The 21,496-nt window shown below is 32.8% G+C and overlaps 1 protein-coding gene and 2 long non-coding RNA genes across 3 annotated transcripts; 2 read left to right on the top strand and 1 right to left on the bottom strand.

Annotated features, from left to right (window-relative positions):
• Positions 1–2,967: 2,967 nt before the first annotated feature.
• Positions 2,968–14,464, top strand: LOC150032351 (uncharacterized). Its single transcript, XR_016524200.1, has 2 exons — positions 2,968–3,220; positions 14,271–14,464. It is a non-coding gene; the product is annotated as an uncharacterized LOC150032351 (long non-coding RNA).
• LOC120069231 (Exostosin family protein) lies at positions 3,214–4,796 on the top strand. The gene has a single exon (XM_039020939.2). It carries the CDS (start codon positions 3,283–3,285, stop codon positions 4,651–4,653), a length of 1,371 nt encoding a protein of 456 aa, XP_038876867.1. The 5' UTR covers positions 3,214–3,282; the 3' UTR covers positions 4,654–4,796.
• Positions 8,863–10,101, bottom strand: LOC120069219 (uncharacterized). The gene is made up of 4 exons (XR_016524201.1): positions 9,966–10,101; positions 9,624–9,776; positions 9,463–9,545; positions 8,863–8,934 (listed from the first exon to the last, which is right to left on the bottom strand). It is a non-coding gene; the product is annotated as an uncharacterized LOC120069219 (long non-coding RNA).
• Positions 14,465–21,496: the final 7,032 nt, after the last annotated feature.

Below are 21,496 nucleotides of genomic sequence, written 5' to 3'. Positions count from 1 at the left end.
CTTAGATAGGTCGAATTTGAACCCTCGACCTTCTCCTTTCGCTTTACATTTGCACGTCGAACTTTTAACCCTCGACCTTGCCCTAACATTATTATTAAGTCTGTTTAATTATCAGAGACCTTCCTCATAATTATTTGATGTGGAGAGAACGAAAGACATTCCTCATTCCGGAGACCTTCCTCATAACACTAATAATTATTTGATGTATTAAAAATAATTTTGTATTGGGAGAGAACGAAAAAGGGAAGAGTAAGAGAGAGCGAGATTTGAGAGAGTGAGATTTTGAGAGAGAGCGAGAGTTTGAGAGAGCGAGAGCGAGATTGAGATTTTGAGCAAGAGCAAGATATCTGTACAAATTTTCTTTTTTTTTTTTCTTTTTTTAATTATTACACATTCCACCTTCTTCTTTCTTTTTTTTTTTTTTTTTTTTTTTTTAAATTTTCTATTTTATAAAAATAATTTCTAAAAATATTTTTTTATTATTATTTATAATTTTAAAAAAACTCCATCAAAATCTTGGTACTAAATGTACAAAAGAAATCCAAGATCATTATTGTAAAATCTTTTAAACTATTGACCTCACTACTGGGATTAAAATTTCTATTTTTTATATCAATAATACAGTCTTATTTATAGACTTGCATGTGAAAGTTTTGAGTGTTGATTTGATTTATTATGTCCTAAATTATTATCTAAAATATGTAAATTTGAATATTGAAGTTTTTTTTACCAAACTTTTTAGATTTAGACTACCTAATGTTATTATTTATGTCAATGACATTTAGAAGCTTCTATATCAAAATAATTACTATTCATAATATATAAAAAGAATAAATTTAAAAAATAATATCTCATAAAAATAAAAAATGTAAATTAAATATCTCATTTATATAAAAATAATTACAAAAATCAATGTGTCCCACAAGACGGACGTTGTCGATTTCGAGCTGGTTGTCGTTTTTCGGACCAATCTCCAGTCCTTAGGTCAATATCATGCAGTACGGGTTCAGTATTACAAGGTGATGAGACATTCTACGGAAAACCAAATTGTCTCATCACCCTGTCAGGAAGATGCCACTCAACAATGTGAAAACATATGAGAGGACTTATCGTCTGCCATATGACCATTCGTACAAAAATTAGGCAAAGTATGCACAATAATTTTGTACGGCTCCCAAATAACCTGAAACACAAAATATTATATTAAAGAATATTAAAGACAAATACAATAAAAATGTGTATAAAATAATCAATTAGGTTTAGTGTAATGTACCTGTTCAGTTGAAGCAGATCAAACATGTATCTATACTAGCTGACTACATGTGTGGCTGTCCTAGTCACACAAAATTTGTCTCTCCACCTAAATTTTTAAATTGATAATTTAGAATTTAAATTAACTAGATCAGTGATATAAAAATTAAATTAAATAAAAACAACATACCGATAACCGTAGGCTCGTCCAACTAACTGAGCATCATTAACATGTTGTAGCTGTGGAGCCATTGTTGGAAATCGCTCCCAAGCTCATAGATGCAAAAGTATGAGAGGCCCAACTATCTCTCGGACCTCAGGTCTTGTTGCTTTGCATAGTTGTCTATACAACCATGCCAAACTTACTCCACCCCACGAATACCGCCCCGCATCATGGAGGCTAGCTAACAATGACAGGAATATCAAGTGAACAAAATGACTTAATTTATTTGAAAACAGACTTCCACCCATCATTTGTAGTATATATGCTCGCACATATCTTATGACGGTTTCCTCATCTGCATCATCAGTGAGCTCACGAAATTGTGTTCCTAACCACATTAAACTTAACCTCGATCCTTTAATCTTGTTGGCAGGTGGGTTCGCATCGAGGTACAGTTGACAAACTTCTAACCAGTCATCATACATCACTCCGGTGACCGGCTCACCGTCAATAAGTAACCCCAACAACACTTCTATGTCTTGTAGAGTGATAGTGCACTCTCCAACAGACATATAGAATGTATGCGTCTCGGGCCTCCCTCTCTCGACCAAGGCTGTGATCAGATGCCAGTCCAACTGAATAAATCCTAATCTGGCAACCCCATAGAATCCAGATGTGCGCAGTAGCAATAGTATTTGAAGATGGAGCGGGATAGTGCGCTGGAGAACTGCCTCTCGACGCCTGCAAGATATTTCTCCAGTAGTATGATCTCGCCATACAACAGATGATCGATGAATGAATTGGTCGTACAAAACATCGGGATCAACAGATCTTGGGTTTAAAGCCATGATCTGAAAAAAAAAATATTTATTTCTCAATTAAAAAAATATTTGTTTCTTAATTAGAAGAATAATGTATAACTTAATTAAAAGAATAATGTACAACTTAACTAGAAGAATAATGTACAACTTAATTAAAAGAATAATGTACAACTTAATTAAGAGAATAATGTACAACTTAATTAAGAGAATACAACTTAATTAAAAGAATAATGTACAACTTTATAATAAAAAAAATTGAATATACAATAAATTTATTTACTTTCCATATATATATATATATATATATATATATATACATGACCAATGAGAAAAAAAACTAGTAATCATTAATGAAAAAATAACAATAACAAAATTTTGAATTGTAAGAGAGTGAGATTGTGAGAGAGAGCGAGATTGCAGGAGAGAGCGAGACGCATACATTCCATAGACGTTGGAGATTGTCCCATCCTACAATCTCGCTCTCTCCTATAATCTCGCTTTCAATCTCGCTCTCTCTTAGAATCTCGTTCTCTCTTACAATTTGCTTCACCCACTTATTTTTCTTGTGGAGGGTTGAAGTTTCAATTTATGTATGTCAAAACTTCTTTGTTTGTTGAGTTATCAACGTTCGACCTCTACATTAGTCGAATCCTCAACCCTCGACTTCTAGCCTTGAACTCTCAAAACAACAATATTTCTTTAATAAGCTTCAAAACAACAATATTTCTCTAATAAGTTTTGAAAATAACAATATTAATATTAAAGTTCACTTGAACTAACAAAAATAATAATAACAATAATAATAATAATAATAACAACGTGAGAGTTAGGGAAGACTAATTTCATTATGAAGGGGGAGTAAAAAGGGAGAAGTGGCGCCTATCTATCACAGACGTCGGCGCATTGGGTGGAGCAGACGAATCAAACTTCGTTCACCGACAATGGCGGATCGTCTTCATCTTCACGCTCTCAACACAATTTCAAGGTAAAATTTCCCTTTCTTTTTCAACACATCAGAGGCTTTATACACTTGTTTACTTCCATATCATGGCCTGCAAATCAAATCCCATTTTGTTCTTGTTTTTGTATTTGTTTTCCGTTTTCATTGAATTGAGATTCGCCCAGCAGATTTCGCGTCCTGAAATTCTTCCAAAACACTGTAATGATCGTTGGATTCATATCAGAAACCTCCCATCTCGATTCAATCTTGATCTCCTTTCCAATTGTTCTGAATACCCTATTTTCGATGATTTTTGCCCTTATTTGGCCAATCACGGTCTTGGCCAAAAGACTTTCAATCGATCTCATAGCTGGTATAGGACCGATCCTTCCATGCTTGAACTCATTTTCCATCGCCGAATGCTTGAATATCCTTGTCTGACCTCTGATCCCGATTCTGCTGATGCGATTTATCTCCCTTATTACTCCTCCATTGATGCCCTGAAATATCTCTATGGCCCCGAAGTGAACTCCAGCGCGGAGCACGGCCGTGAGCTTTTTGATTTCCTCAGCCGGAACCAGCCGGAAATTTGGAACCGCCGTCTCGGCCATGATCATTTCTTCGTCATGGCGAGGCCGGCTTGGGATTTTTCTCAGCCATTGGAGAATGATCCCCCGATTTGGGGCACTTCGTTATTGGAATTGCCGCAGTTTTTCAATGTCACTGTGTTGACATATGAGGGCAGAGCTTGGCCATGGCAGGAGCAAGCAATTCCTTATCCCACTTCATTCCACCCGCCCAATCTTGCATTCTTGGAGTCTTGGTTGCAGAGAGTTAAGCGATCTAAACGTTCCACTTTGATGCTGTTTGCTGGTGGGGGAGGCATCTCGGCCACTCCCAATATCCGTCGGAGCATTCGGACTGAATGCATGAGCGTCATTGATGATGATGATGCGACCAACTCCGGCAGTGGCCATAATGGTGATGCCAGTCTATATTCAAAGTTGTGTGAAGTTGTGGATTGTTCTAATGGAATATGTGAGCATGACCCTGTTAGGTACTTCAGGCCAATGTTGCAGGCAACTTTCTGCTTGCAGCCACCTGGAGACACTCCGACGCGGAGGTCGACTTTTGACGGGATCCTCGCCGGGTGCATACCGGTGTTCTTCGAGGACCTCTCTGCGAAATCTCAATACAAATGGCACTTGCCAGAGGAGGAGTTTGAGGAATTCTCAGTGACAATACCAAAAGAAGATGTAGTGTTCAAGGGGCTGAAGATTTTGGATGTGTTGATGGGAATTCCTAGAGCGAGGATTAGAAGGATGAGAGAGAAAGTGATGGGGTTGATTCCTAGTGTGATGTACAGAAAGCATGGAAGTTCATTAGGCTTAAGAACAAAGAAAGATGCAGTTGATATAGCCATTGAAGGAACACTGCAGAAGATTGGTATGAGAGTAAAAGAATTGGATTTAGAGTAACAGGGAGATGCTGGTTCAATATTATTTGTTGCTATAGAGTTTTTTGTTTTGGCCAAACTTATGTAATTATCTTTTGTTTTATTTGCTTTCAATGATATGTGGATAAGAGAATTTTGAGTAAAAATTTGATTTTTAGAGCAGAATTGTGATGGAAATGAAGGGCTGTAAGAAACATAGGCTATAAGGAAGAACTATGAACTTTGTGCTACATTTCTTCTAACTTAGGAAGAATGCATCAAAATATTCCAAACAGTCGAAGCCTGCAACTGCAATGGCTTCATTGGATGCTAATGGGAGGGAAGTAGACAAATAAGTTTGATGTGCTAACTAGTTTTGTTGAGAGATTCTGTTCTATGTATCAGTCGAGCAAATATTGAACACTTCACACAAAACAGCCTTGTACCCAATATACTCATCAGATTATTGGCTAGCTAGCGATGATTATCTTTGTTTTAAGAAGAGCTATACTTGTTGGGTATTTTGCTCTGACACTAAACGTTTCAAAAGAAAGCTTATGTAAGATAAGTTTATGAGTCTATGCAGGTTGGAGTAAGTTGATACGAAGCCTTTGTAATCCTTTCTAAGGTTGACAAAGTTGTGTGATGCAGAGATCAAAAATAATTCTTTAGTATTTAACACTATGTTCTCTATGGTATTTAGATTGGTCAAAGTTTCACGATTACTTTATTCTAACTATTCAATATTCTTACAAAAATTTAATTAATCCGTTTTGTATTTGTGACCGAAAACTAGTTTGAGTATCATACATGAAAGGTGCAGTGGCATAAGCCTAAGTCTGTTTATTCCATGAATTGTTTGATTAGGTTTCTTGGGCTTTCTCAAGTTTAGGTTTTGAGAAGTAAACAAATAAAAAAAATAAAGCTGAATGCATTTTAAAATTGTAATTAACTTGATTTTGCGTAGAAAAAATGGATTGGAGAGTGCATCTAATATTTGATACTGGCTAGTCGAGTCCAGTACAATGTGTTATTTGGGAATGACACTGGTGGAATAATGAGTTGATACCAATTAGGAAAGTGAGGGGTTGGAGAGGGTATGCATCAACTATAGGAAGCTAAACAGAGTCACAAAGAAATATTACTTCCCACTGGCTTGCTCGTTATTTTGATATTAAGTTGGTTGATGTATGAATCGTGGATTTAGAAACGTTGGATTTACGTTTTCGTCGGAATCTTAATGAACTTGAAACTTTAGAGTGAGTTTCCCTTATCTCAATTGTTCTTTGTAAGATTTTGTGCTTTTCATGATTCATGGAGATGGCCTATTGACCCATCTTCATCTTTTTCTTTGAAATCTCTTATGGATGACTTGAAGGACATTGCAGATCCTCTGCAAAGGAACTATATTCTATTATTTGGATGGATCATTATTCTAAGAAAATAAAGACTTTCTTATGGAAACTTAGCTAAGGTGTCATCAATATTGTCGATCGTCTTCAACGTCGTATGTCTTATATGTCTATTTCTCAATCTTGGTGTGTTATGTATCAGAGCCATCTTGAGTTCCTTGCTCATCTAGTTATGCATTGTTCTTTTGTCTCTTGTTTCTGGTTTTGGATGCTTTTGATTGGTCATTAGCCTGATTTGACAATATTGTTGACATCCCGACATCGCTTTTGGTGGGCCATTCGTTTAATGGTACAAAGAAGCTGATTGGTTGGCCATATTGCATGTTTTTTTTTTTTTACATTATGGAGTCAGCGTAATAAGCGTCTCTTTAGCGGTTCCTCTATTTTTTTTTTTTTTTTTGATAATTTCATGGATTTGGTTCTATCTATTAGACTACACTAGTGCAAAATGAAACACTTTTAAGAGTTCTAATATTTCTTATTTAATTTCCAATTAGAAATCTTTGTTGTAATCATGTATAGGTGTTTAGGGTCTCTTGATTTTATTTTGTCAATGAAATGTTTCTTCTCTAAAAGAAAATATAATTTTCTAAGATGAATACTCTAGGTACAGACAAATAGCAATAGCATTAGATGATCATGAAAAGTTAATCTTTACCTGTCCATATATCATATGGACACATTAAGAAGAATGTTTTTGACTTGTGTAATGTGTCATGATCTTTTCAGAGCTGTGTACAATAGCAATATTTCTAAACATGGTAGAGTAAACAATAAGAGGGCATTTAGAACAAAGAATAGAATTGTGAAGTTTGAGGAGTTGTAAATTCTTAGGGCCTACCGTTTAAGGAATTGATATGTTAAAAATTTTATATATATATATTTTATCGTGGGGGCTACAAATTCTTTGAGTCAAACAAAGAGTGGAGTTTTACAACACTTAACTTTTATTCCCCTTACTCCTTCAATGACTTCTCAATATTTGAGAACGTTTTACAATTGTTTGACAAAAAAAAAAAAAAAAAAGTGAAAAAACATATTTGGAGCTGAATTGGAGAAAATGTCACCTAAGAGAGCATTGGTTGTAGACATCGAATTTCATATAAAAATAAGTGAAAAGCTTGAGATTGCTTGTTTAAAGTTTTTGTTAAATCATATTTTAAAGCTCAATGTGACTTTTAACAAAGAACCAAAACGGACAATTCAAACATGTGCCATAAGCTTATATTATTTTCATTTTTATTTTCAAATTAAGATCCAACATTTGTAACGGAGATCAACACACATAAATGTGTAATCATATAATGTACAAATATAGAACCAAACTTATGAAATATTCAAATTTGGGTGGTTTTGACTTGTTTCATTTGAGGTATACTTGCTAAATTTCTCATAAGCTTGACAAATCAACTTATCGTCGAGCCAATCATCATGGTATGACCCGATATTGGCCATTTTATTAATATCAATGGCAATGAACATTTCCTTTCTCCATTCTTCTTAGGCAGGACAACCATAAGTTGCTGCAAGCCAGTTACAAATTATAACATTCATACAAAACATAAACAAAATTACAAACCTGATATATTATATAGGTAATTAGTTTGGTAGGCATTTGTTCCCTAACAAGTAGATTTATGCACTATGACAAATCATAGTTGCATCACATGGGACACCATTATTGCTTGACCCTAATTCATGATTTAAGAATCAAAGAAAGACATTTTTTATCTTCTAAGACCATTTCTACTCGAAAAAAAAGGATTGAATATACTAATCTTTGGGAGCTTCACTACTCCAAACAGTCAAGGTCCTGTTTGATAATGATTTTGTTTTTTGTGTTTAAAAATGATGTTTGCTCACTCATCATTTCTTTAATAGAGAAGTTTCTAAAACTATATATAGTTTTTAGTTTTTAGAATTTTGGCTAGATTTTGAAAATGTAACATAAAAACACTTTGGGGAAGCAGTGTCATAAGCTTGATTTGTACAAAAATAAATAAATAAATAAATAAAACCAACCCAAGTTTTCAACGTGGGATTCAAAATTCGAAGTCTATCACCTTTTCCACCAATATAAAGTTCATTTGGATAAAGCTCTAGTTAGAAGTGTTCATGGTTCGATTGGGTAGACCTGAACCAAAAAATTCGGTTTTGGATATAATGTTCACCCTATGCTCTAACACTAACAAACCACTAGGGTTATATGTAGATAAGTGGCACTTGGAACAAATTATTTTCCTTTTTGTTCATTTACTTAATGAAATTAGAATGTAGACAAACTTTTAAGAGCAGGTTTCTCTACGAGTTTGTGTCTAACATTGATGAGAACACATAAAAAAACAAAAGCCAAAGGAGTAAGGGGTCATGGGTTCAATCTATGGTGGCCACCTACCTAAAATTTAATGTCCTACGGATTTTTTTGACACTCAAATATTGTAGAGTTAGGTGGGTTGTCCCGTGAGATAAATCGAAGTGCACATAAGCTAGTTCGAACACTCACGAATATCAAAAAAGAAAAAGAAAAACTGATGAGAATCTCACAAAATAATCATTCAGGCTTGTGACTAAGCATAAAACATACCGTATGTCCACCCAATATGGGTCCGATGCTTTCGCTTGCCAAGAGCTTCGAGATCTTCATAAAAAGCTTTAACATCTGCCAGCATTTCCTCTTTCGATGGAAGTGCAATCCTGGTTGATAAAACAGCAGCAACCCAATTGCTTTGAAGCTCAAATATGACAAAAGGAACGACCTGCAGTACAAATTATAGTTATAGCACATGAATTTATTCTAACCATAAACCAAACTCGAAGTTCATACCACAATTGGACACTTGCCTTAAATGGTAACCCAACGAAGGAAAGCCCTGGGGCCAATGCTGGGGGGAAGACATGCTTGTATAGAGGTCCTACACGGTTATCGTCCACCGTAACAATGCCATTGGTTTCAAAAAAGGGAGATGATATTTGTACATTGAACAAGAACATACATACAAATGTTGTCAACTACCTGCAGTTCCTTACGATAATTATCAATACTTCTACACTCTCCCTCATTTGTGAGCTTAAAAATTTGTAGAAGACTCTATATGTAGAAATCAAATACTAATTGGAGAGGGAATTGCAATACAAGATTTCCTATTCTTATACCATGTTAAATCACCAATTATCTCAAAAGCTTAAGCTTCACTTCAATAGGAACTTGGTTAATAATTTGAACTCGCATTCCAACTTAGTTTCAGAACTTGTAGGGAAGGCATATAGAAATGCATTTAGCAGTTTTCTAATCATTAGAAGTCTAAGCTCTGTTGTTTATTCCCATCTTTACAAGATTTCAATCTACATGTTGTCTAATGTATATCATTTCTTTGATAAATAATGTCTTTTTCATCTGCTTCTACCTACAATGAAAGCTCAAAACAATCTATATAGCATACCCAGTGCAATGCAGAATAACATCAGCCGAAACGACGAACCCGTCTTGAAAGACCACTGTCCCATCTTTATGGACACTTTTGATCTGCAGTTTTTAAGTAATTATTAGGACCTTAAAGACCTCATACAAAAAATAGAAAACTCCTCAAACGCTTACTTATACCATTGGATGAAATGACACATAACTAATAAGTGATTCTGTGTCTAAACGCTCTATTTTAGCTAATTTCCAAACAATATGAATTTCTTTGGCAACCCCAATGAGCTCCTGAGAAATGTCCGTGCCACTTGAAGAATAACCTATCAAGACAACAACCTATCCCAAAAGGAAAAAAAAAATGGTACACAGGGCCAATCAATGGAAGGACTTCTTGAAATAACGAAATTAAAATGTATATAACTGAGTTTAGAATCAGAAAATATTACCCTCCTCAACACCTACAATACTCTTAATTTCATGTAAGTTGACAACTTACATAGGATATGTAGAGTAATCTGAATGTACCTTACCCCGAAATGGTTTGGGATCACGATAATTGTGATTATGTACTTGTTCCCCAAGCCATCCATCAAGGCCTTAAAAGATCATTTCGTCATTAAAAGATGATGCACAAGTCAATTCCTTATTCCTGAAGAGAGAAAAAAAAGGGGGAAAATGGCATCTAAAATAAGAGGCCAAATGAAAAATTGGTACTTTTTTTTAAAACCAATGAAAAATGGCCTTATGTTTGTGTCATCATTGTATGAAATTACCGCTTTAACCCCAAATGTATTTTTCTCTTTTATTCATTTTGCAACGTTCTTCATTTTTTTTCTGAGTTTTTTCTTCTTACTTTTTCTCTCTCTCTTTTTTTTTACAGCTCTTTTATTATTATTATTATTATTATTTTGCACTTCTTCTTCCATTTTTTACTTTTTTTTCTTTTGTGTCTTTTTTCTGCGTTTCTTTTTTTTTTTCTCGTTTTTCTGCATTTCTACTTTTTTCCTTTTTTTTTGTTTCTTTGCATCGAGCATAGAACATACAACATTGAACGTTGAGCATCGAGCATCGAGCATTGTGCATCGAGCATCGAGCATTGTGTGTTGTGCATCGATACACAATGCTCGAGCATTGAGCATCGTATATCATGCATTGAGCATAGAGCGTACGACAAAGAGTGTAGAGCATAGGGCGTACAACAAAGAGTGTAGAGCATAGAGCATGGAGTTTCGTGTATCGTGCATCAAGCATCGAGCATCAAATGGTGTTCTCAGTTGCAAGTGCGTGGGTGGTTTTCAATGTTGAATTGGTAAATTCACAGGGTGCTGACGCAAGTAGAAGACCACTTTTCATTCACTTTTAAAAAGGTACCAATTTTTTATTAGAGTCCTTAAAAAAGGGTCAATCATTCGGTGGACCCAAAGATATCCCGTTGTAAACTCATTATGTTAAACATTCCTATAGATAGACACATGACAAGATAAAGGGGCCGTTTGGCCTACCAACTTCTTAAAATGGTATAAACAACTCAACTTCAATAGTAAACACTATTGAAGCTGCACATTTATCGAGTAACTCTTTCTTCCTTTTTTTTTTTTTTTTTTTATAATTTTTATATTTATCGAGTAACTCAATCTTTCCCTCTTAGTCTACTTTTTACAATTCTCGAGGAACTCTATCTTACAACTTTACACCCCAAATACAAACTTAATAATTTCAACATACTAACCCCAGACTTATTAACTCCACTCAGTGGGCCAAACACCCCCTTAACCAAAAAAGCACAAAAAACCAAAACAAGAAATCTTAAATTAAGAAAAAAATATGACAATAAACGAGCAAGAACGCAATCAACCTATTGAAAAATAGGAATAAAATTCCTTTGTTTTTAAATTCGGAAACCACAACTTTTCTTGAGAGGGTATGTTTTTCGGTAAAATACACAACATTTATGAAAGGATATGTGTGATACTTTCACCTTTATAAGATTCCTTAAGAGGGTTAAGTTTCTAAACTATGCTTTCAAAGGAGAAAATATTCTAAGTGTTGGAAGCATAGTAGGTTAAGAGTCCAAAATTTTGCTAAGTATCCAAACTATGCTATGGTAGGTACATAGGGGACAAGTTGGGCACATGATGAGAGACAAGGGCGCAAGCTTGAAGTTTGGACTCAAGAGGAAGCTATGAGGTGAGCCTAGGGTGGAGATGAGGGTGGCCTTAGCAAGATGGAAATTTTGGCTAAGTATGGGAATGGGCGTGGATGTTGTCTTAGGCATGGACCTTATCATGAGCGTTGATATGGGAGCCATGGGCGTTGGTCTTGTTTTTAGAGGTTATACAAGTCCATTTGATGGCTAAGTGTTGGTCATGAAATGATGCTAGTGATGGTGGTCGAGCGTGGATGTAAGGATGCAGCTTAGGCAATGTCATGATAATAGGCGATAAAGATATACAAGCCAAGGTGACAACGTTGGATGCATGAAGACACCATGCATTGAGGTGCACGACTAAGCATGGCACCCAGTGTTGGGGTGTTGTACTCGACAAGGCAAGGGATGAGCGTTGAGTGGCCATGCGATGACATGAGGACGTTGGCCGAGGCGTTGGTGTGAGTGGGTTGTTATGCGATGGCATGAGGTTGAGCGATGGTGACAGCCTTAGGCAAGATGATGAGCTAGGCAAGCGTTGGTCTAGGGGCATGCGGCCAGGCAAGACGCTGGCGGACGTGCAAAAGCAGGCCGGTTGACGCAAGGCATTGTGCGGGGGTGAACGCACGGTTGCACGTGAGGGGTTGAACGAGTATGAGTACAAGGCGCTGGGCGTGCGTTAAGGCGTGTAACTGTGAGATGTGTGATGACAAGACCGTGCGATGCCAAGGCTGTTAGGCTTGGCGATGAGGTGGCTATGCATTAGTAGGGCAAGCTATGCGTTGAGTCTATGCGATGCCTAAAGGCAAAAGGCATACTAAGCAGGGTTAAATGTTGGCTTAGGACTAAGCGATGAGCAAGTAGGACGTGTGAGGAAAGTTAGACGCATGAGGTAGTAACCATGTGCTCAACATATGCGTTGATGTGGGGATTTTTGGAGAACAAAGTTGGGTGACATCACAATGGATACGTACAAGATGGAGCATCGAACAACCCTAGAAGGAGGTGGATTCATATTAGGACATACAATGGAGGCATATGCGTTGGACATGGTTTGGGAAGGACAGCTCAAACTCATGCAAGTAGGTGGTGTCAAAGACCCTTATGTTGGACAATGCATGAGGCTGACACTTAGATTTTTCATGCAATACAGATGGTATGGGTTGAGGGTTGAGCGTTGATGACAAGTAGCTTCCCTAAAGCCTATAAATACCCGAGGGTCCTTCATTCCAGGATGCAACTCGGAAATTCTCTAAAAAAGGACTTAGGAGAGAAGGGGGAGATCAATTTAGGCATTAAAGAAAGTCCATCAAGTGTTAAGGAAGGTCCCCTAAGCGTCCAAAGTGTTGTCTGGGCATTGAGATTACACCCAGGCGTTGGGAAAAGTTTTCACAACATAGAAGACTATTGTACCAACGTCAAACGAGGTGTTCTCTCAAACTACTCGTGCAAATTAGGTGATTCTTGAGCCAAAATCTAAAAAATTGAGTGTAGTTTCTGTGTAGAGGTTGGTGTGAGGAAATTCTAAGAGAAGGGTTGTCATAATTGAAGGAAACCGAGAGGTGCTCAAAGATTATGTGACAATCGAGCTAGGTGGAGTAATCTTGAGCTCCTGAACTCTTGAGTTGGAATTTGAAGATCCAATTTTAGGGTTTGAAAAGGGAGCCAGGAGGAACCAAGGAACTCGTGAGGAGAGTTCCAATAAATAAACTGTGAGTGGTATTCTTTTAAGGTCTTAGGCATATCTTTTAAATTCTATGTTTATGTTGTGAATGAGTAGCCAGAACAAGAATGGGAATATGTGGTTGGGATGGTCAGGGGGTCAACAGACCAAGTGCCTGAGCCCGAGACAGAATCTCACGGGATGGTCAGAGGGCCATGAGGCTTAGTTCCTGAGCCTGTGAGAGGAACCTCGTATGGGATGGTCAGAGGGTTGACGGGTCTATCTTCTTAGCCCATAAGAGGAGAATCTATATGCACATAGGAGATAAAGCAGATATGATAAGTACTAGCTTTAACTATCTATCGTGTGTGTAGGTAGTGTAGAGAACAGACTCGTTTAAGATTGAGGTTTGAGTATTAACCTCGTAATGCGATATGCTTGTATTGTAATGAGTTGAAAGAGACTCGTTAAGTTGTTACCTCTCACTAAGCTTTAAGCTCACGCTTTTCTCTTATGTTTTCTTTGCAAGTAGCAGAAGAGTCCAGGTTGCTGCGAGAAGTCGAGGTCCGCCACGAGTTAAAATATTATTAGATTAGTTGTAGTTGAGGCAAGGCTAATGATGTAGAAACTTGCCAAACATGTATTAACTGATTTTTTTTTTCTAATAAGTTATATTTCAGTTGTTTCTTAATTTCCGCTTAAAGTTTAAATGAGTAAGATTAGATGGATAGTAGATATCATAAAATGGTGGTGTCTACCATCCTCACGCCTTCTTTTGGGTTCAAGAGGTGAACTCGGGAGGGGGTGTGACAAGTTGGTATCAGATGCCAGGTTTTGATATGATGAGTACTAGCTTTAACTATCTACCGTGTGTGTAGGTAAGGCAGAGAACAAACTCATTTAAGGTTGAGGTTTGAGTATTAACCTCGTAATGTGATATGTTGAAAGAGACTCTATAAGTTACTTACCACTCACTGAGCTTCTTGAAGCTCATTCTTTTCTTTTATGTTTTTCTTTTTAGGTAGTGAATGATGAAGAGTTCTAGGGTGCTGCTAAGGTCAAGGTCTGCCATGCCACAACCACATTTCCGGATTTAAATTGTTGTTGTCGTAAACATTTGTAGTTAAGAGCCTAGAATTGTTGGGTTAAGTCTGGAGATTGTATAAACGTTATATCGATTATAATAAAATAAGTTAAGCCATAGGCTATTATTTATTTACTTGGCTTTAAGTTTAGTGAGTGAAACAGGTTAGATGGGCAGTAGGTATCACAAAAGGATGGTATTTACCATTCTCACGCCTCTTTTCGAGCTTTAGAGGTGGACTCGGGAGGTGGTGTGACAATATGTCTCTTCTCAAAAGCACAAGCCTACTTTAGTCTATTAATATGTGGTTTCCTTATAAGTTCTATAAGGAAAAAAAAAAAAAAAACAAACAAAGAAGTGTTCCTCTAATTCCGTTGAGATTTGAGTTTTCTCTTCATTACATTTCAATTTTTATGTTTCCTTAAACTTATTGTTATATTTTAATTTTCGGTTTGATGGCTAAATAAATGTTAAATATAAGATTTAAGTTGTTTGTTACTCTAAGTTTTCTAGTATATTTTGTGAGTTTCTATTTTTAATCTTGTTTTAAATTGTAAGTAGTATTAATTAGGTTCATCTTTGTCCTATAAGTGTAAGCTACCATGTAATGAGAGTATCCTAATTTGTGTACCACATTTTAAGTCATTTTAAATTGTAAGTTAGTAGTATTAATTAGGTTCATTTTGTGTTTGTAACTTCAATGAGAAGTTTGAATCTCACTCTCATTTTCATTATTTCTTCCATCTGTTTAACAAGCATTAGGATATTAATTTGTTTCCACGACATTTTTTTTTTCAATTCTATTTTCTCAATAGTAGCTCTGAGCTAATTTTATTTTTTTCAACAAATCCTCTCTTTTTTATACAATTACTCAGTTACTGTGTTTGTTAAGTTTTGTAGTTGAAGTGCTATATTCACAAGTTAGTAATCTATCTTATTGTGAAAGAAAAGTTCATAATACCTTGAGGGGAAATTGCCAGAAATAGCTTATTCAAGTTTTCACTTTTCAAAGCTAACATTTCTTTTAAAAAAAAAAAAAAAAATCCTTAAAATAGTTTTTCTTAGTCGGTCATCGAGATTTAGTTCAAAAAAACAAACTTTTGTTTTAACTTAAGATTGATTTGGGCCTTCTTGATATATCTTGGTCATTACTCATCGAGATTTTGTTAATTTTCTCAAATATTATGTAATCTCCCAAAATCTTTGGGCCTTCTCGATATATCTTGGTCATTACTCATCGAGATTCTGTTAATTTTCTCAAATATTATGTAATCTCCCAAAATCTTATACCAAATCTTATTTATTTTCTAATTTTCTACAAATTCAACCAAATATTATATCAAATATTTATATAAATTTTCAATTCTTTAGTCCAATTTCTATTCCACAATTATATTGAATTTCCAAATCATCCAAATGGTTTTCAAGTGATTGACTTGTGATTTTAATGAGAAAAAAAAATTTCGCAAAAGATTAAGTAAAATATAAGAAACATATAGAATGTCGCTGTTAATTTGCCTGAGAATTCACCGAGAAGACCTAAATATATAGAATCTTGGTATTAAATTGTCTGAGAATTCACCGAAAAAGCTCAATCTGCCCGAGATTAGTATTGCCATTTTATATATTTTCCATATCTTACCTTTTTTTTTTGGCAAAATTTCATCTTTCTCAAAATTAAAAAATTAAAATGCAATCACAAATCTATTTGTATAATTGGTAAATTCATTTGACAGTTTGGAAATTTATATAATTGTGGAAACATAAATTGAGGTAAATATTTGAAAAATTAAGGTCCCATTTGGTAATCATTTTGCCCCATTTAGTAATCATTTTGTTTTTTGTTTTTGTTTTTGAAAATTAAGTCTACAGACAAGTACCTGATTTTTTCATTTGTTATCTACTTTGCACGAATGACTTACAAAATTAAGCCAAATTTTGAGAACTAAAAAAATAACTTTCAAAAAGTTGTTTTTGTTTTTGGAATTTAGCTAAGAATTTGACTCTTGTACTTAAGAAAGATGTAAATCATAAGTAAGAAATATGAATGATATAAGTTTAATTTTCAAAACAAAACCAAAAAATAAAATGATTATCAAATGGGACATGTGTTTTTTGTTTTTGTTTTTGAAGATTAAGTCTAATAACACAATTTCTATCTCTAAATTTCTTTATTTATCTACCTTTCATCAATAATTTAAAAAATCAAATCAAATGAGCACCATATTTGGAAGAAAAAGGAAATTTTCTTGTGTTGTCTTAATTGGGTATAACATTTCCACATCATAAAAAATGTCATGATGAACATCCCCATTTCCACATCTAAATTCAACTCCCCATTTCCCAAGCTTCTCCAAACCAGCAAACACCACCTGAGTTCCAAATCTCACCAATTTATAAACCCCAAATTCATTAGCAATCTCCAAATACTTCGATAATAATGATTGATTTTGCCATTGTTGGCCAAAAAAGACATGAAGAGATGGGTATAAACCGAATATCATATATTGATATTGAGAGCGAAAAGCTTGAGATTGCTTGCTCAACGACTAACAGTTCCAAGGCAGTTTTTGAAGATTTTGTTGAAGTCATATTTTCAAGCTCAATGTGACTTTTAACCCATCACCAAAATGGGCAATTCAATGATATGCTATAAGCTGATATTATTTTCAAATCAAGATCCAACCTTTGTGACCCGGAGGAAAGATGAACAACACATGAATCAAGTTTTTAAAACTATATATATTTTAAAATTTTAAAAGCTTGGCTAGATTTTGAAATTGTTCTTAAAATATAGATAACAAAACAGATAAACACATAGATGGAAATAGTGTTCATAAACTTGATTTACAAAAAAAAAAAAAAAAAAAAAAAAAAAAAAAAAAAAAAACTAAACTAAACATAAAGTAAAATGATAATCAAACAGCCCAAGTTTTTAATATGGGATTTGAACCAAAAATTTCTCGACTCTAACACTAAAAACCACTAGTAGGGTTATACGCAGATAGGTACTAGTTTTAGTCCATTTTCGAGTTGAAGCTAATTATTTTCCTTTTTTATCCTATTTTTAGTTAAATCATAAAAAATATCCTTCAACTTTACTATCTATTAAAAAAATACTCAAATATTTTCAAAAGTTATAATATTGCTCTTGAACTTTTCTAAATGTTCCAAAAATACCCTTGGAGTACAAATTATTTAGAATTTTGAATAGAAATTGAAATATGAAATTGTATAGGCCTAGAGTGAAAGTTTGAATCAACACATCATTTTAAGTCATAGCCACATAGTTGCAAGTCTCGAAATCTGTTTGAAATTTTAAAGGATTCCTACTCTAAGGGTATTTTTGAAACATATATAAAAATTGATGAGTAATATTGCAACTTTTGAGAGTATAAGGGTATTTTTGAAATAAATGGTAAAGTTCAAAGATATTTGTTATAGTTTAGCTTTAAAAAAAAAGGAAATTAGGATCTAGACAAACAAGTTTTCAAGTGCATGTTTGTTCACAAGAGTTTGTGTTAATGCTGATGAGAGCCTCACAAAATAATCATTCAGGCTTGTGATTAAGCATAAAACATACCATATAACCATCCAATTCATTGGGTCGAATGCTTGGGCTTCCCAAAAGCTTCAAGATGTTCATAAAAAGTTTTAACATCTGCCAGCATTTCCTCATTCGATGGAAGTGCAGTCCTATTTGATAAAACACCAGCAATCCAATTGCTTTGAAGCTCAAACATGGGCAAAGGAACAAGTACAAATGGCACAAGAATTTATTCTAACAATAAACCAAACTCGAAGTTCGTACAACAATCGGACACTTACCTTTGCTGGAGGAAGACATGCTTGTATAGAGCTCCTTCACGGTTGTCGTCCACCGTAACAATGCCATTGGTGTCAAGAAAAGGGAAATGATATTTGTACCTTAAAACAAGATCTTGCATATAAATGATGTCAACTATTGCGATTCTTTTGATAATTATCCATACTTTAACACCGCTTCACTTGTGAGCTTGAAAATTTATAAAAGGCCCAACACGTAAAAGTTAATATTAATGGGAGAGGAAATGATATTGATGGGGCTCGAATACAAGACCTCATATATTCTTACTAAAGGGAAACCAACGAAAGTTTCGGTGCGGAAGTGAAGATCAATCCCTTTTTTTTTTTCAAAATTACAAAAATTACATAAATTATAGAATGAAACTAATTATGCATTAATAAACCAAATTTTAAGACATGGATTTGGATAGGAATTAGGGAAGAAGAATATTACCTTTGAAGTACACTTCTTCACGTATTCCTTCGAAAGAATCTTGAACTCGAAAATCCAATTTGGACATTACCATAATTGGAACCTTTTGTATTCTCTAGGGTTGAGAATAATACAAAAATTTGTCAAAAAATAATATCAAAATTCTTTCTTGAAAAAATTCAAATTTAAAAACATTTTTGAAATAGATGGCGTAAAAAGGATGTTTTATGTAAAAAATCTTTATTAGAAAGAGGCAGGTTAATTGGAACAATAGGATAGTTTTAAAAATAATAAAGGAAAAAGGATATTTTTTAAAGAAATTAGGAAAAAGGGTAGTTTTTTTGTCCTTATTGGAATGCGTCTTTTTTGGAGTTTGTGTTTCAATCGACCAAATTATCGATGTAAATTTTATTTATAGATATAAATGGAACGGTGGTGGATTATTGGTATTTTACTCACACCACACAACTTCAAATCCAACTACAAACATGTTTTTTTGGTTTTCCAAATTTCAATATTAGATACAAATAATTACACCACTTTGCTATAAATAACATTAATTATAACATTATTTTATTTTCAAATATATATATATATATGTAACTTAATTTTATACTAATTCAATTGTTATTTAAATTTTATACTAATTCAATTGTTATTTACTTAGAGAGGTAGTTAAATTATAATTTAAATATTAAAACAATAACTATTTATTTTTTATTCTTTACAAAAATTATTCTTATTTAATTTTTTTTCTAATGAAAATATTACAATTTTATAAATATTTTTATAAAATTCAAATATAAAAAGTTATAATAAAATAAAGATTTCTATTTGAGATTAAAAAAATTTTATATCCCAACAATTATAAATAATTCTTGATTTTATTATAGATTTTTAGAACTTCTTTATGAGAAAAAAAAGAATTAAAGAGGAATATTTCTTTTTTTTTTTTTGTAAAGAATAAAAAATAAAATAATTGTTATTTTAATATTTAAATTATAATTCAACTACCTAAGAAAGTAAGTTTTATAGAAACTTTTATTAAAATAATTGTTATTTTAGTAGTTAAATATAACTATCTAAATTGTATAGAAATCTTATTTTTATAACTGAATTTTATAGAAATCTTTATTTTATTATAGATTTTTATGACATTTTTATCTAAAAAAAGTAAAAATTAAAAAGGAATAGTTTTTTTAGTAATAAAAAAGAAATAAATATTATTTTAGTTGTTAAATTATAGTTTAACTAGCTATATATCTTTTATGGTAAAGTGACAGAATTATTAATATTTGGGATACATATTAATTTTATAACTCTATCACTTTGCTATTTAAGATAGTATTTCAAAAAATAAAAAAATAAAAAAAGAATAGTTTTTGTAAAGAATAAAAAATAGACAGTTATTGTCTTAGTATTTAAATTATCAATTTAATTATCTCGGTAAGTAAATTGCAAATGAATAGTATAAAATTAAATAAAAATTTAAATATACATATTCGAAAATAAAATGATGTATTAATTATAATTTTTATAGTAAAGTGATAGAATTATTTATATAAAATATGGAAATTTTCAAAACAAGAAAAATTAAAGAAAAAAGAAGAAAAAAAAACGCTTGGAATAGGAAGTGAACCTGGGTGCAGAATGAGCAAAATTCTAACACTCACTATCAATTATATCTATCAATTATATATGTAGATATAATAAGCTAAAAATTTAGAGCCCATTAAACTTTGGTTAGTTTGTTAACCATTTTTTTATTTTTATTATTATTATTTTTTATTTTCAACCTTATTGTCAACATATCTTCCTTTCTTCTTCTTCTCCTTCTTTTTCATGTAATGTTTTCTTTGTTTTATTTATATTTTTCTTTTTCAACCAATTTATTTCTATTTAAAAAAACTCAATCTAGAATTAATGCTTTTAAAAAAACGTTTTTATTTGTTTTTTATGTAACTTTATCCTTTTTTTTTTCCACTCGTATTTTTCTAACTCGAGTTTTGAATTTAGGTAATATTTTATTTGTTAAATTCAATTATTTTTCTTATTTTGTTTGATTATTTTTAACTTGTAGGTGTTGAATATGTTTTTTTTTTCAATTATAATTTTGTAAAGTCAAGTCAATTTGAAAAAATTTCCAAATCATTTGATCTCTTTTTTTCCTAAGATGTTTCATGTCATATTTATTATTTTGAGTTTATCTATTTTATGTTAGTTTGATTAATTAAGTTTTTATGTTTTAATGGCTAAAATGACAAATCAATTATAATTAATTCAAATATAAAGTACAAACTTCTACAATTATATACCAAAGCTATAATATTCTTATCCATGATATATTAAATTAATTGACTACAACTACAATTAATTGACTAAAACTAATTATAATAGTAGATTTAGTCTATAATTAATTAATTAATTGAATTAATTGAATATATCTAATTAATTAATTAACTAAACTACAATGTTATTATCCATTACTACATTAGCTTGAATGATTTACAAGGTCTATGTGCAACCAGGACGACTTCTTAGGGTAAAAGTGTGACTTAGGTAATCCGACTCATTAAATCTTGAAAAAATTAACTAATGAAACTAATATAAAAGGAATAAACTCAAATAATAAATATAACATGAAACATCTCAAAAAAAAAAAAGAAAGAAAGAAAATAATTTTGAAATATTGTCAAATTGACATATTTTACTAAATTGTAATTAAAAAAAGCATATTCCATATAAAAAAATAAATAAATAATCAAACAAAAATAAAAAAAAATAATTGAATTTAACAAACAAAGTATTACCCAAATTAAAAACTCGAGTTGAAAAAACAATATGAGCTAAAAAAAGAGAAAAAATTACATTAAAAAGACCTAAAAACGTTTTTTTTAAAAGCATT

This window comes from Benincasa hispida, chromosome 11 (genome assembly GCF_027475165.1).
Source record: "Benincasa hispida cultivar pf3 chromosome 11, pf3_genome.v1.1, whole genome shotgun sequence".
NCBI classification, from domain to species: Eukaryota; Viridiplantae; Streptophyta; class Magnoliopsida; order Cucurbitales; family Cucurbitaceae; genus Benincasa; species Benincasa hispida.
The sequence above is the reverse complement of the archived record's forward strand: the minus strand, read 5'-3'. Positions and strand labels throughout refer to the sequence as shown.